The sequence below is a fragment of the Monodelphis domestica genome, chromosome 5 (assembly GCF_027887165.1).
Source record: "Monodelphis domestica isolate mMonDom1 chromosome 5, mMonDom1.pri, whole genome shotgun sequence".
Taxonomy (NCBI): domain Eukaryota; kingdom Metazoa; phylum Chordata; class Mammalia; order Didelphimorphia; family Didelphidae; genus Monodelphis; species Monodelphis domestica.
Genome location: NC_077231.1, coordinates 130,409,325 through 130,425,173, shown reverse-complemented (window position 1 = coordinate 130,425,173; position 15,849 = coordinate 130,409,325). Strand labels below are relative to the sequence as shown.

The window sequence follows — 15,849 nt, the reverse complement described above, 5'->3', positions numbered from 1 at the left end:
AGGTCTAGATCCATCACAGCATGTCGTAATACTTGGGTGAAGGATAGGTTGAATAGTACCGGAGCGAGGACACAGCCTTGTTTCATGCCATTGGAGATGTTGAAGCGATTGGAAGTCTTCCACCAGATAGGACTTCCCCTGTCATGTCGACATGAAAGAGCTGGATCAGTTTGACGAATATTGCTGGGCAACCGAGCTTGCTGAGGATCACCCACAATGCGTCCCTGTTCACTGTGTCGAACGCCTTTGTCAGGTCTATGAGGACAATGTAGAGACTCAGGTTCTGCTCAAGACATTTTTCCTGCATTTGCCTCACCGTGAAGACCATGTCAATGGTGCTACGATCTGGTCGGAAGCCACATTGTGATTCAGGCAGGTTCTGCTCTGAAACAGATGACAGGAGTCTGTTGAGTATAACATGGGCGAGGATCTTTCCAGCAGTGGAGAGTAGTGAGATGCCTCTGTAGTTGTCACAGGCTGCTCATGCACCTTTGTTCTTGTATAGGGCTACAATGGAGGCATCTCTGAGTTCTGGGGGCATGTCTTCCTCTTCCCATATGCTGGTCAGCACTATGTGGAATGCCTGGAGCGACTTTCCATTTAAGGCCTTGTACACCTCGGTTGGGATCCCGTCTTTAGCGGGTTCCTTGCCTGCACTCATTTATTTAATGGCTTTTTGGACTTCCTCTATTGAAGGAGGGATGTCAAGTTGTTCAATGGTGCGGTTTTGGGGGATCTGGTCAAGGGCACTTTGGTCGACTGAAGAGGGTTGGTTGAGAAGCTGACTGAAGTGTTCTTTCCACCTGTTGCTGATGCCTTTTTTATCTTTTATGAGAGTGTCACCATTAGAGGATAGCAAGGGAGTGGTGGTGGGTTTTAATGGCCCATAGACAGTCTTGAGGGCACTGAAAAATTGTCTGTAGTTTTTTTGTGTCAGCAAAGTGCTAGATTTCATCTGCCTTTTTTTCCCCACCATCGGTCTTGCATCTTCCTGATCTCACACTATGCCGTGGCTTGGAGAGACTTGAATCTGTCCTTTTTAGGAGCAGAGTTTGGGTTATTTTGCTACTCCATAAAGGCTTTGTTCCTTTTGGCTCAATAGGTCTTCAATAGCAGTGTTGTTCTCATTGAGCCTTTGATGTTTCTTTCACTGTGTCTCTGAACTGGTTCCATTTCTCGGTTGAGCTTCCAGTGAGTGGTCCCTTGGCAGACAGCTTGTTGTCCAGGCAGGACTGGAATGTTTGCAAATAAGATGGATCTCTAAGACGACTCACTTTGTAAAATGTGTGAACTGTCTGGGCGCGTTTTGGATGGCGAGGCCCAATGCACATTTGAAGGGTAGCTCTAACCAATCGGTGGTCTGTCCAGCATTCAGTTCCTCTCATGGCTCTGGTGATCTGTACATCCTGGATGTCTTGCCGGCGTACAATGATGTAGTCAATGAGATGCCACTGTTTTGATCGTGGGTGCATCCATGTTGTTTTATATTTGTTCGCCATTCTGAACACAGTGTTCGTGATGGTGAGTTCGAACTCTGAGCATTTGCTGAGTAGCAGTAGGCCGTTGTGGTTTATTTTGCCCACGCCGTGTTTGCTGAGCACTCCTTTCCATCTTTCATGGTCCTGGCCAACGCGGGCGTTGAAGTCTCCCAGTAGTATCAGCTTATCATTTGTGGGCACTGAGTGCAGGACGTATAGTATCTCTGGTAGGTAAGCATAAGTATATGTATACTATACATATAATCCTGGACAAGTTGCCCAAACTCTTTAGGCCTTGGTTTCCTCCCGTGTAAAATGAGGGATTTAAATTAGAGAAATGATCCCTGAGGACCCTTCTAAGTCCACCTATGATATCTTACTTGCAAGACAAATCTTCACTAGCCTCACCACCAGCTTTTTGGTCCCTGTTCTCCCTCCCAGTCTCTCTCTTTACTCCATCATACCAGGTCTGCACACAGGGCCAAACAATATTCTTACAACAGATGAAAACAGTCATGAAGCAAAAGAGGACAACAGATAAGAACTTTTTAAGATGTGTAGAGAGATTGCTTTAGGGAAATTCTGGTAAGTGTGGGGCAGGGGGAATCCAGATATGGAGTTTTATCATATTTTGGGTCCTTTTCCAGTCATCAGTACCACACCCATACCAATATAATAGCAATTTTGAATGATAATGAATTTGTATTGTCAATTTTTTTTTTAGTAGAAAAGCAATAAAAAAGATGAAGAATATCAAGGGAACTAATGAAAAATGTGAAGGATGGGGGCCTAGCAGTACTGGATCTTAAACTGTACTATAAAGTAGTGGTCATCAAAATGATCTGGTACTGGTTAAGAGACAGAAGGGAAGATCAGTGGGATAAACTTGGGGTAAAAGATCTCAGCATTATAGTTTACGATAAACCCAAAGATCCCATGGGGACAGGGATTCACTATTCACAAAAATTGTTGGGAAAATTGGAATACAGTATGGGAGAGATTAGGTTTAATCAATATCTCACACTCTACACCAAGATAAATTTCAGAATGGATGAATTATTTAAATATAAAGAAGGAAAGTATAAGTAAATTAGGTGAACATGGAATACTATACCTGTTAGATCTATTGGAAAGGAAAGATTTTAAGACCAAACAAGAGATAGAGAATATTACAAAATATAAAAATGAATAATTTTGATTCCATTAACTTAAAAAGGTTTTGTACAAACAAACCCGTTGCAACCAAAATTAGAAGGGAAGCAACAAATTGGGGGAAAATCTTTATAACAAAAACCTTTTACAAAGGTCTAATTACTCAGATTTACAAGGCGCTAAATCAATTGTACAAAAAAAATCAAGCCATACCTCAATTGATAAATGGGCAAGTGACATAAATAAGTAGTTTTCAGAAAAAGAAATCAAAACTATCAATAAGCACATGAAAAAGCATTCTAAATCTCTTCTATTAGAGAAATGCAAATCAAAACAACTTTGAGGTATCACCTCATATCTAGCAGATTAGCTAATATGACAGCAAAGGAGAGTAATAAATGTTGGAGGGGATGTGGCAAAGTTGAGATGCTGATGCATTGCTGGTGGAGTTGTGAATTGATCTAACCATTCTGGAGGGCAATTTGGAACTATGCCCAAACTATGCTTTAAAAGACTGCCTGCTCTTTGATCCAGCCATACTCCTACTAGGTTTGTACACCAAGGAGATAATAGGGAAAAATATATGTACAAAAATACTTATAGATGTGCTCTTTGTGGTAGTAAAAAATTGGAAAATGAGGGGATGCCCTCCAATTGGGGAATGGCTGAACAAGTTGTGGTATCTGTTGGTGATACAATACTATTGTGCTAAAAAGGAATAATAAACTGAAGGAATTCCATGTGAACTAGAATCCAGGAATTGATGCAGAGTGAGAGGATCAGAACCAGGAGAACACTGTGCACAAGAGTCTGATACACTGTGGCACAATCAAACATAATGGACTTCTCTACCAGCAGCAATGCAATGACTCAGGACAATTCTGAGGGACTTTTGAACCCTTCTTTAACCCACATGATCAATGACACATGTAAAACCCAGTGGGATTGCATCTCAGCTAAGGGAGGAGGGTGGGGGGAGAGGAGGGAAAGAACATGAATCATGTAACCATGGAAAAACAGTCTAAATTAATTAGTTAATTAAATAAACTTAAAAAAAAATTTTTTTAAAAGCAATAAAATGCAAGATTGATGTTGTACCTGCTATTGGCATATTATGTTTCACAACAGCCTTTGATCAAAAGGAAATCAATTCTGACTCAACTTATAAGAAGTTCATTTTGACCTTGATTGATTTAAATTTAAAGTATAAATCAGAAAGTTGAAAAGTATTTGAGAAGATGTACAATTTTGTACCTGAACTTCACCAAGTCGATCCAATTGCTCTTGCATCTGGTTCCTTGTGATTGTTACATCATATTCTAATTTGTCATATTCTCGCCATGCTCTTTCTAGCTCCTGAAAACAAAGTAACCAGCATTTGTTACTTTAATGGGGAATCACATTTTCTTATGGTGGTGTCTCTTAAGTATAAAATCTTGTTGAATTCTTCTTTTAGATCTTACAGGATATGGCATTACCTGGGCAAAATCTGTTGTTGAGTATTTCAGCCTGACTCTTTGCCATCCCATTTCAAGTTTTCTTGGTAAAGATATTGGAGTGTTATGCAATTGCCTTCTCTAGATCATTTTATAGAAAAGAAAACTGAGGCAACAGTATTAACTAAGTGACTTGCCCCTGGGTCAGCCATAAATGTTTGAGGCCTGATTTGAATTTAGGAAAATGGGTCTTCCTGATTTCAGACCTAGTCCTCTACTCTGGATCAGAGCTAGTAAGTATCTAAGGTCAAATTTGAACTCGGGTCTTCTGTCTTCAGGACAGGTGTTCTACCCATTACATAACCTTGCTGCATCCAGTGGGCAAAATACAATTTACTTTCTGCCTCTGTGAGTATATAAACTTTATACTTTCTTGCCTCTTCATTGCCATATTTTCCCCGCCTCTCTTTAAAAAGAAACAAACAAACAAAAAAACCCTTACCTTCTGTCTTGGAATCAATACTGTGTATTAGTTCCAAGGCAGAAGAATGGTAAGGGCTAGGCAATGGGGATTAAGTGACTTGCCCAGGGTCACACAGCTGGGAAGTGTCTGAGGCCAGATTTGAACCTAGGACCTCCCATCTCTAAGCTTGGCTCTCAATTCACTGAGCAATCCAGCTGCTCCTCTGCCAGTATATTTTTTTAAAACTTCATTAGAAACTAATTGAATACCCAGAGCACATATTACTTTTTTCTAAGTGTTATTTTATGATGAGTATTTTTTGAAGGTGTGTCTTTAAAAAAGTCATACTTTTAAATTGTAGCACATTAAATATTTCTGATGTACATCCTAAATTTAATAATGCAGGCTGATTATAGATTTTCAAGAATAAATTAAAAGAAGTAAATGAATAAAACTAATTAAAAGCTAAATAATAAACTCATGGATACTCAAAGTTCTCACAAAAAAAAGAATAAAGATATTTTTGATAGCTGGTGTTGAAATAAATGAATTAAGAAGTTAAAGCTTAATTATATTTGGAATACTCAGAATTGCATTTTAGATGCACACCATATGATAACAATCCTAGAGGCAATTTACAATGTCATCCCACCACTGGCATTGTTAATTTTTAGATAGGTTTTGAAAAGTAGCACTTGATGTATTAAAAAAATGAAAAAACTCAGACACTGAACTGTTCAAAAAATTAAAATAAATTCACTACTAAGATGACTTCAAAATTTACACACTTAATACAGTACTCATCTTTTTTCTCAGTTCTAATATTGCATCATCACTGCTTGCTAGATTAGCCACCTGGATATCTCACAGTAACCTCAAATTCAAACACAAAATTTTTCCTACTAAATCTACCTTTCTCCCCAGTCTCCCCTTCCCCCTTTTTTCCTGTTAAGCTTATTATCAATTTTCCTGTCCTTTAGGTTTGCAACCCTGGAAATATACTTTAATTTTTACTTTCTCTGATTTCCACATACCCAATTGGTTGCCAAATCTTGGATATTCCACCATTATATCATTTCCTAATCTTCTAGACTCTCTATGTGCAGTCTCTATTGTATTTAATGCCTGAATTATTTTTAATAGCTTTCTTACTGATCTCCCTTACTCCTAGACTTTGTCTTCTGTTAGTCAGTAGTTAGTAGCATTGTTAAGTGGGTACCAAACTCTGGAAATAAAAACAAAACCAGAAAGTCAGTTTTCCAAACCTGGAGAAGCTTATATTCTAATGCGGAGAGACAAAACAAAAGGGAATGGAAAGGAGGGGAGAAAGTTTCTCAGGAAGGGACAGTACAGTTAAGAAGAATGACTAATTAGTCTCAGGATCTTTAAACTGAAGGATCTGGGAGGAATCAGTCAATCAGAGGGAGAAGGCCTTTAGAGCAGAGGGAGCTTCTAGGGTAAAGAGATTTTTAGAGCATGGTAGAGAAAATCATGGTGAAAAGGAAATATCAGAGAAGCTTCTGGAGAAATATCCTCCAGAGGGGGGCAGAGTCAAGATGGCAGCTTAGCAAGCAGCAAAAGTTCAGACCTCGTGGAAGACCCTTCCTTACCGATACAGACTGAATGCTCCTAGGGCACCGAAATTCAAGCTGAACAACAGGACAGAAGCGGGGAACCCGCCTTCTGGACTCAAATCAAAAGGTACACCCCCCAAAAGCCGGAATCCGAGAATACTCAGGGCTAAGGGGAAGGCAGAGGGCAGGTCCCAGGACCCCTCCCCCGCAACCCAGAGGACTGAGCCCCCAGCAGCAGCGGGAACCTCTGAGCCGGCAAAGGTGCTGGTTTGCAGGGTCTACCTTGGGAGCAGCAGGGTGCCGGGCTGGGGGCATCCAGCTTGGGCGGCAGGGAGGAAGCCAGGGAGAAAGGGCCGTGGCTGGGTCCCTACATTGGGCTCCAGTCTCACCATTGCCTTGGGGCACATCTAGACTAATCCAGTTAAATCTAATCCCATCAGAACTCCTCAGAGTTTAGGGAGGCGGGCAAAGGTAGACAGCAGAGAAGCAGCTGGAGAGAACTGGAGAGAGCCTGGGCGGCCCAGCCTTCCAGGAGTCTTCAGAGCCTCATACCACATACAGCCCAGCCCAGTTGAGCACAATCCAATCAAAAGCCTGCAGAGGACAGGGAAGCTAATATTCCTCCCCTAGAGACTGTACCAAGAGATCTGACAAAGTTCCAAGAGGAGAGACTGACAGCCCCAAAACCAAAACAAAATATGAGGAGCAAGAGCACAGCCAAATATGGGGAGCAAAGAAGGGATAAACTCGAGCAAACAACAGAAAAAGAAGAAAGAAATTACAAAAGCTTCTGCAGAGGTAATGAGCAAAGAGTGAATGAAACAGAGGGGGAGGACCCAAGCAAAGGAAAAATCAGAAATCCCAGCGAATTGGATACAGGCTTTGGAAGAACTCAAAACACAATTAAGAGAGGCTGAAGACAATTGGGAAAAGAATTTAAAAACTAAGATAAGTCATCTGGAAACAGAAAATAGTGTCTTGAAAGCCAAAATCAACCAGCTGGAAAATGAGGCAAAGGAGATGAAAGATGAGGCAAAGTAGATGAAAGATGAGGTGAAGAAGATGAAAGATAACCTCCAAAGAAAATCCGACCAAAAGGAAAAGGACGATGAAAAAACTAAGGATGAAATCCAGTCTTTAAGAACCAGAATACAACAGCTAGAATCGAGCAACCTCACAAGGCAGCAGGACACTATAAAACAAAGCCAAAAGAATGAAAAAATTGAGGAAAATATGAAGCATCTCATTCACAAAACAGAGGATTTAGGAAATCATTCAAGGAGAGACAATTCAAGAATTACTGGCCTACCAGAAGACCATGACAAAAGAAAAAGCCTGGACATTATATTACAGGAAATTATTAAAGAAAACGTCCCTGAAATCCTTGAACAAGAAGGAAAAGTGGAGATTGATAGAATCCACAGATCACCTCCTGTACTTAATCCCCAACTGACAACACCCACGAATGTTATAGCCAAATTCAAGAACTATCAGACCAAAGAAAAGATATTACAAGCTGCCAAGAAGAAGTCATTCAGATACCAAGGAACCACAGTGAGGATAACTCAGGATCTGGCTGCATCCACACTGAAAAAAAGAAAGGCATGGAATACGATATTCCGGAAAGCAAGGGAACTAGGACTACAACCAAGAATCAACTACCCAGCAAAACTGACTATATTCTTACAGAGGAAAGTATAGTCATTTAACAAAATAGAAGAATTTCAAGAATTCGTAAAGAAAAGATCAGACCTGAACAGAAAATTTGATGTCCAAGCACAGAACTCAAGAGAATCATCAAAAGGTAATTAAAAAAGAGGGGAAAAAAGAAAAACAAAAACATAAAAATTTTTTTAAGAGATTCAATAAGTTAAAATGATATGTATCCCTATAAGAAAAGAGGTCATTGGTAACTCTTAAAAACTGTTGTTATTACCTGGGCAGCAAAAAGAAGTATACTTAGAGGGAACAGCAACAAACTGTATAGGATGAAAGGACAAGACATAAAAAGGTATATAGATATATGCATGCAAAAATACATACACATGAGTATATATATATATAACTAGAGCTTAAAAATAGGTTAATATTAAAAGAAATGGGAAAAGAAACAAATGGGGGTAAATTTATATGTCATAAAGAAGCTCATGGCAGGAGGGGGGAGAACCTCAATACACTGGAAGGGTAAAGAGGACAGAGACAGGAAATACTTAACTTTTACGTGCTTTGAAAGTGACTCAAAGAGGGAAAAACAATCCAATCCATTGGGGGCAGAGAATAGATTTGCACCCTATAGGGGAGTAGAAGGGTAACAAACGGTCTGGTGGGGAGGGAAGCAGTACAAGAGAGGGAGGGAGCGGGGGGTTAATTTTAGAAAGACTACAGGGAAAATAAGGGGGTGATAAATAGGGAGGGGGTAGAAAGGGAAGTAAAATAAGGGTGGGAACAAGGGGGACTGTTCAAAAGCAAACATTGGTGTAGAAGGAAATAGTGAAAGAAGAAAAGGCAGGTAAAGGAGCAGAAATCAAAATGCTTGGAAATACACAGCTAGTAATCATAACTCAATGTGAATGGAATGAACTTGCCCATAAAACGCAAGCGAATAGCAGAGTGGATTAAAGTCCAAAACGCTACCATATGCTGTCTACAAGAAACACATATGAGAAAGGTAGATACACATAGGGTGAAAATAAGAGGGTGCAGCCAAATCTATTGGGCATCAACTGACAAAAAGAAGGCAGGAGTCGCAATCATGATATCTGACAAAGCCAAAGTAAAAATAAATCTAGTTAAAAGAGATAGGGAAGGTAATTACATCCTGATAAAAGGCAGTATAGACAGTGAGGAAATATCTGTACTCAACATGTATGCACCAAATGGCACAGCATCCAAATTTCTAAAGGAGAAACTAGAGGAACTCAAGGACGAAATAGATAGAAAAACTATACTAGTGGGAGACCTGAAGCTTCCTCTATCCGAACTAGATAAATCAAACCAAAAAATAAATAAGAAAGAGGTAAGAGAAGTGAATGAAATCTTAGAAAAAATAGAGTTAGTAGACATGTGGAGAAAAATAAATAGGGACAAAAAGGAATATACCTTCTTTTCTGTAGCACATGGTACATTCACAAAAATTGACCATGTATTAGGGCATAAAAACATTACAAATAAGTGCGAAAGAGCAGAAATAATAAATGCAACTTTCTCAGATCACAATGCAATGAAAATATTACTAAAGGAACATGGAGAGGTAAATCAAAAATTAATTGGAAATTAAACAATACAATTCTCTAAAACCAGTTAGTTAAAGAATAAATCATAGAAACAATTAATAACTTCATTGAAGAAAATGACAATGGTGAGACATCCTTTCAAACCCAATGGGATGCAGCCAAAGCAGTACTCAGGGGGAAATTTGTATCCTTGAGTTCATATATTAACAAATTAAGAAGGGCAGAGGTCAATGAACTGGGCATGCAAATTAAAAAATTAGAAAGTGAACAAACTAAAAATCCTCAGATGAAGACTAAATTAGAGATCCTAAAACTCAAAGGAGAAATTAATAAAATTGAAAGTCAAAGAACTATTGATTTAATAAATAAGACTAGAAGCTGGTACTTTGAAAAAACAAATAAAATAGACAAAGTACTAGTCAGTCTAATTAAAAAAAGGAAAGAAATAAACCAAATTTACAGTATTCAAGATGAAAAAGGAGACCTAACCTCTAATGAAGAGGAAATCAAGGCAATCATTAAAAACTACTATGCCCAATTATATTGCAACAAATATGGAAATCTAAGTGATATGGATGAATACTTAAAAAAATATAAATTGCCTAGACTAAAAGAGGAAGAAATAAATTACCTTAACAACCCCATTTCAGAAAAAGAAATTGAACAAACCATCAAAGAACTCCCTAAGAAAAAATCCCCAGGTCCAGATGGATTCACAAATGAATTCTATCAAACATTCAAAGAACAACTAATCCCAATATTAAACAAACTATTTGACAGAATAGGCCAAGAAGGAGTTCTACCAAATTCATTCTACGACACAAACATGGTACTGATCCCAAAGCCAGGCAGGTCAAAAACAGAGAAAGAAAACTATAGACCAATCTCCCTAATGAATATAGATGCAAAAATCTTAAATAGGATACTAGCAAAAAGACTCCAGCAAGTCATCAAAAGGGTCATCCACTATGACCATGCAGGATTCATACCAGGAATGAAAGATGGTTCAATATTAGGAAAACCATCCACATAAATGATCATATTAACAAGCAAACTGACAAAAATCACATGATTATCTCAATAGATGCAGAAAAAGCCTTTGACAAAATACAACATCCATTCCTATTGAAAACACTAGAAAGTATAGGAATAGAAGGGCCTTTCCTAAAAATAATAAACAGTATATATCTAAAACCACCAGCAAACATCATCTGCAATGGGGATAAACTAGAAGCCTTTCCAATAAGATCAGGAGTGAAACAAGGATGCCCATTATCATCTCTATTATTTAACATTGTACTAGAAACACTAGCAGTAGCAATTAGAGAAGAAAAAGAAATTGAAGGTATTAAAATTGGCAATGAGGAGACCAAGCTATTACTCTTTGCAGACGATATGATGGTTTACTTCAGGAATCCTAGAGAATCAACCAAAAAGTTAATCGAAATAATCAACAATTTTAGCAAAGTTGCAGGATACAAAATAAACCTGCATAAGTCATCAGTATTTCTATATATCTCTAACCCATTTCAGCAGCAAGAATTAGAAAGCAAAATACCTTTCAAAATCACCCTAGACAATATAAAATACTTAGGAATCTATCTGCCGAGACAAACACAGGAACTATATGAACTCAACTACAAAACACTTTCCACACAGCTAAAACTAGATCTAAACAATTGGAAAAACATTGATTGCTCATGGGTGGGATGAGCTAACATAATAAAAATGACAATCCTACCCAAATTAATTTACTTATTTAGTGCCATACCCATTGAACTACCAAAAAACTTCTTTACTGAATTAGAAAAAACCATAACTAAGTTTATTTGGAAGAACAAAAGATCAAGGATATCCAGGGAAATAATGAAAAAAAAAATGCAAAGGAAGGAGGACTTGCAGTCCCAGATCTCAAACTATACTATAAAGCAGTGGTTATTAAAATAATTTGGTACTGGCTAAGAGACAGAAAGGAGGATCAGTGGAATAGACTTGGTGTAAATGATATCAGCAAGACAGTTTATGACAAACCCAAAGACCCCAGCTTTTGGGATAAAAACTGCTGGGAAAATTGGAAGACAGTGTGGGGAAAGATTAGGTTTGGATCAACACCTCACACTCCACACCAAGATAAATTCAGATTGGGTAAATGACTTGAACATAAAGAAGGAAACCATAAGTAAATTAGGTGAACACAGAATATTATACATGTCAGACCTTTGGGAAGGGAAAGATTTTAAAACCAAGCAAGACCTAGAAAGAGTCACAAAATGTAAAATATATAATTTTGACTACATCAAATTAAAAAGTTTTTGTACAAACAAAACCAATGTAACTAAAATCAGAAGGGTAGCAACAAATTGGAAAACAATCTTCATAAAAACCTCTGACAAAGGTTTAATTACTCAAATTTACAAAGAGCTAAATCAATTGTACAAAAAATCAAGCCATTCTCCAATTGATAAATGGGCAAGGGACATGAACAGGCAGTTCTCAGCCAAAGAAATCAAAACTATTAATAAGCACATGAAAAAGTGCTCTACATCTCTTATAATCAGAGAGATGCAAATCAAAACAACTCTGAGGTATCACCTCACACCTCGCAGATTGGCTAACATGTCAGCAAAGGAAAGTAATGAATGCTGGAGGGGATTTGGCAAAGCAGGGACACTAATTCATTGCTGGTGGAGTTGTGAATTAATCCAACCATTCTGGAGGGCAATTTGGAACTATGCCCAAAGGGTGATAAAAGAATGTCTACCCTTTGATCCAGCCATAGCACTACTGGGCTTGTACCCCAAAGAGATAATAAGGAAAAAGACTTGTACAAGAATATTCATAGCTGCACTCTTTGTGGTGGCCAAAAATTGGAAAATGAGGGGATGCCCTTCAATTGGGGAATGGCTGAACAAATTGTGGTATATGTTGGTGATGGAATACTATTGTGCTAAAAGGAATAATAAAGTGGAGGAAATCCATGGAGACTGGAACAACCTCCAGGAAGTGATGCAGAGAGAAAGGAGCAGAACCAGGAAAACATTGTACACAGAGACTGATACATTGTGGTACAATCGAAGGTGATGGACTTCTCCATTAGTATCAATGCAATGTCCCTGAACAATCTGCAGGGATCTAAAAAATACTACCCACAAGCAGAAGATAAACTGTGGGAGCAAAAACACCGATGAAAAGCAACTGCTTGACTACAGGGGTGGAGCGGATATGACTGAGGAGAGACTCTAAATGAACACTCTAATGCAAATACCAACAACATGGAAATGGGTTTGAATCAAGAACACATGTGATACCCAGTCGAATTGCACGTGGGCTATGGGAGAGGTGGGGGGTGGAGGGTGGGAGAAAAGAAAATGATCTTTGTTTCCAATGAATAATGTTTGGAAATGACCAAATAAAAATTAAAAATTAAAAATAATTAAAAAAAGAAATATCCTCCAGAAATCTATATAAATATTATTCCTATGGCATAAATTTCAAGGTTTCTTATTGCCTCTATGATAAAATAATTCCTTAATGTAGCACTGAGAGCTTATGACAATTTGGCTTCACATTATCAGGCCTACTTGATGTTTTCTAAACATATATGAGTTTCTGACTCTGTGCTTTTGTAAGTTTGGCAAATTAAAAAGCACCTTAAAATAGATTCTGCCCTCTACAAACTGTTCAAAGTAATAACACTAAGTAACTTTCTATTTATTTGAAAAGAATATTGTTGCTAAAATCTAATTGCGTGGTGAAGTTCTTTCTCTAAATTTTTAGTATGTCATATTTTGGTCTTTTGCATAATTTATTAAGTATATTAAGTAATTATAAGCAATTGATTTTTCTGTCAAATGTAGGATGTTTTCAATCCTTTATATTTAAAAAATCATTTTGCTATCATAATACTATGGAAGTCTGACAATAAATGTAACTGGACAAATTGAAGTAGGAGATCACCCCCTATTGGTGAACTCTATAACCTAAAATTTGTTCCTCATTTTCAGTATTTGAGAAAAACTTTAAAAAGAAAAATCTATTTCAAGGAAATGTAAAGTTTTTTTAAAAATATCTGGCAATAAAAAAATCTCTCATTGCTTTGCCTTACAAATTTACCATGTATGTCAACATGATTTTTTAACTTCTAATTTTTTTATGAAATAAAATTTTTCTTTTTTCCATTTTGTACTTAAACACTAACAAAAACACATATCAAAATGCCACAATGAATTTTTTTTCCCTTACATACTTTTTTATTAGTATAAATTTAATGATAATTCTAACATGGCACTGACGACTTGTGTCTCCTTCTGATCTTTGTTGTTCTCTCTTCTGTTTATTTTTAAATGATTAATTGATTGTCTAGCATTATTCCCCTAATTCCCTGCTCTCTTTGAACCCTAAAATAAACTGTTCCCGCTAACAAATTAGTACAATGACAAGAACCAATTGCTGCTCCACTTATCTGAAATGTAAGTCACTGAACATCTTTTACTTGTCAGGAAGCATCATCATCAATTTTCGGGACACATGCTCTACCTAACAGTTTATGATACTTCCCTGAGCTTCTCTGAGTAGAGAAGACTGTGGGAGTAATCTAGAGCAGGATTTTGTCAAGAAAAGAGTAGCAATAGGGCAAGAAGATGAAAGGATAATGTGTACTATGGGTGTAAAAATGGAAGGGGAAGAAAGTGAAGTTAGAGTAAGAGTAATGGCTTGAAAAAATGCGGAAGAAAAAAGGGACTTGCAGGTCACACTAATTCTTGTGGTAGTACTAAATTATCTGATAAAAAAGGGCAATGGATTTGGATAATATTAATAGCAACTACAATAATGACGAGCAGGTGCCAGGAGCTGTGTTAAGTTCTTCACAATTATAATCTCAGTACTGAATCAGGTGTTGTTATTCTCATTTTACTCATTTAAGAAAACTGAGGCAAATGGCTTAAGTGGCATATTCAAGGTCAGACAGCCAGTGTCTGAGGCTGGATATGGATCCTCTCTATCATTCTTTCACCTTATTTCTTGTCCCTCTGTTCAGTGTAAACATTCTGGATTGAATCATCATAAATCCTCTCTGCCTTAAACCCCTATGCTTCAGTATAAACATCCTACTGGCCACATTTTCATGCAAATCTCCTTGTTAGTTTTAAGGATATATTGTTAGGTTCCCCACCTGTAATTCCTGAAGTGAAGAGGAAACTAAGACTGGTCTCCATGACTATAAAAAGCTAGGGGGTATATTTGTTTCCCTTTTACTAGAAGTAGTTGAACAATGGAATCAAATCACTATATTCCCAAAGTGATTCTTGTATCCAAAATCCACTACATATTTAATTGCATTATGGAAGCCTCATAATACAGTCCTGTTAAGATTTTTACTTTCAAAATATATAAAATGCCAATGTTGTTTATTTTTCATTAAGATACTTCTTTTACCAAATAAAACATTATTGATTTTATTGATTTTAAGATTAAAACTCATTCTTAATTATTCCAAGATGTTTACCATAAATGTTATGGAATATAATATTTGCTTCTTACACTAAAGAAGAAATATTCCAACTGAAGTAAAAACTATAACGAATTAAAACATCAATGATTTTTATGAGAAAAATTAAATCTACTTACCGCAGTAGCTCGAGACAATTCTCGGCATGTGCTAAGTAGTCCATTCTGTAAATCATCCCTTTGCAAAACTACATTCTGAATGGCTGCTGGATTATCTGCATTCATCTCTATTTCTTGGCTGGCTGATAGCAAAGCTTGCTCAAGCATATACTGTTATGAGAAAAAGAATTACTTTTAATGCTCTGAATTAATATATATATATACATATATTCTTTTTAATATAGTTATCACTGTCCTGAAAAATAATCAAATAAAATAACATCAGTTTTAGGTAATAAACATAATTGTCCTACTTTCTCCTTGTGGAGCTGCTGAAGTTTCTCTTCCAATGCATGTACCACTTTATCTTGTTCACATAATCTGCTTAGCTTCGCCTAGTTTAATAAAAGAAAATTTCCATTGTTAGCAGTTCTTTTCAAGACATTCCATTTTTCCTATAATGAAGAGCAGACAAAGTACATTTAAAAACTTATATAATTTTTAATTAAATGACTTAAATAGATGCAGTCAAATTGAAATGAAACAAAGAAAGACTAAATACAGGTATACCTTTCACAACATGGGGCCGAACCAAAGGGGTTTAAGAGGCCTGCGATCTGGAAAATCTGCATAAAAAAATTTTGGCTCTTTGCACCAGAGAATAAGTCTGAATTGTTTGTTTTTCTTTTATGGGGCATCTTCAGAGTACCTTACATATATATCTATGAGTTACTGGACTACTAAAGATACCTGCACATTTCTGGTCTTTCTATGTAATCTGCTGGTGTTTGTGGTTTTTGCAAACCTTTTACCTAATTTAGCTTCAAAAAAGAGTATTAAAAGATAAAATATGTTGATATTATTCAATATTTTTAATCCACTTCTGAGTTTCTAAACCTTTTCTGT

General features: G+C 37.0%; 1 protein-coding gene across 29 annotated transcripts in view; it reads right to left on the bottom strand.

Moving 5' to 3' along the window:
- Positions 1–15,849, bottom strand: part of PLEKHA5 (pleckstrin homology domain containing A5) — a 179,151-nt gene that overhangs the window by 22,515 nt on the left and 140,787 nt on the right. For all 29 annotated transcript variants that reach the window (XM_007503558.2, XM_007503566.3, XM_007503562.2 and 26 more), the window contains 3 exons: positions 15,258–15,338; positions 14,965–15,114; positions 3,885–3,986 (listed from right to left, as the gene is read on the bottom strand). In XM_007503558.2, the coding sequence (XP_007503620.2) occupies positions 3,885–3,986; positions 14,965–15,114; positions 15,258–15,338 (333 nt within the window). The remainder of the gene's footprint in view (positions 1–3,884; positions 3,987–14,964; positions 15,115–15,257; positions 15,339–15,849) is intronic.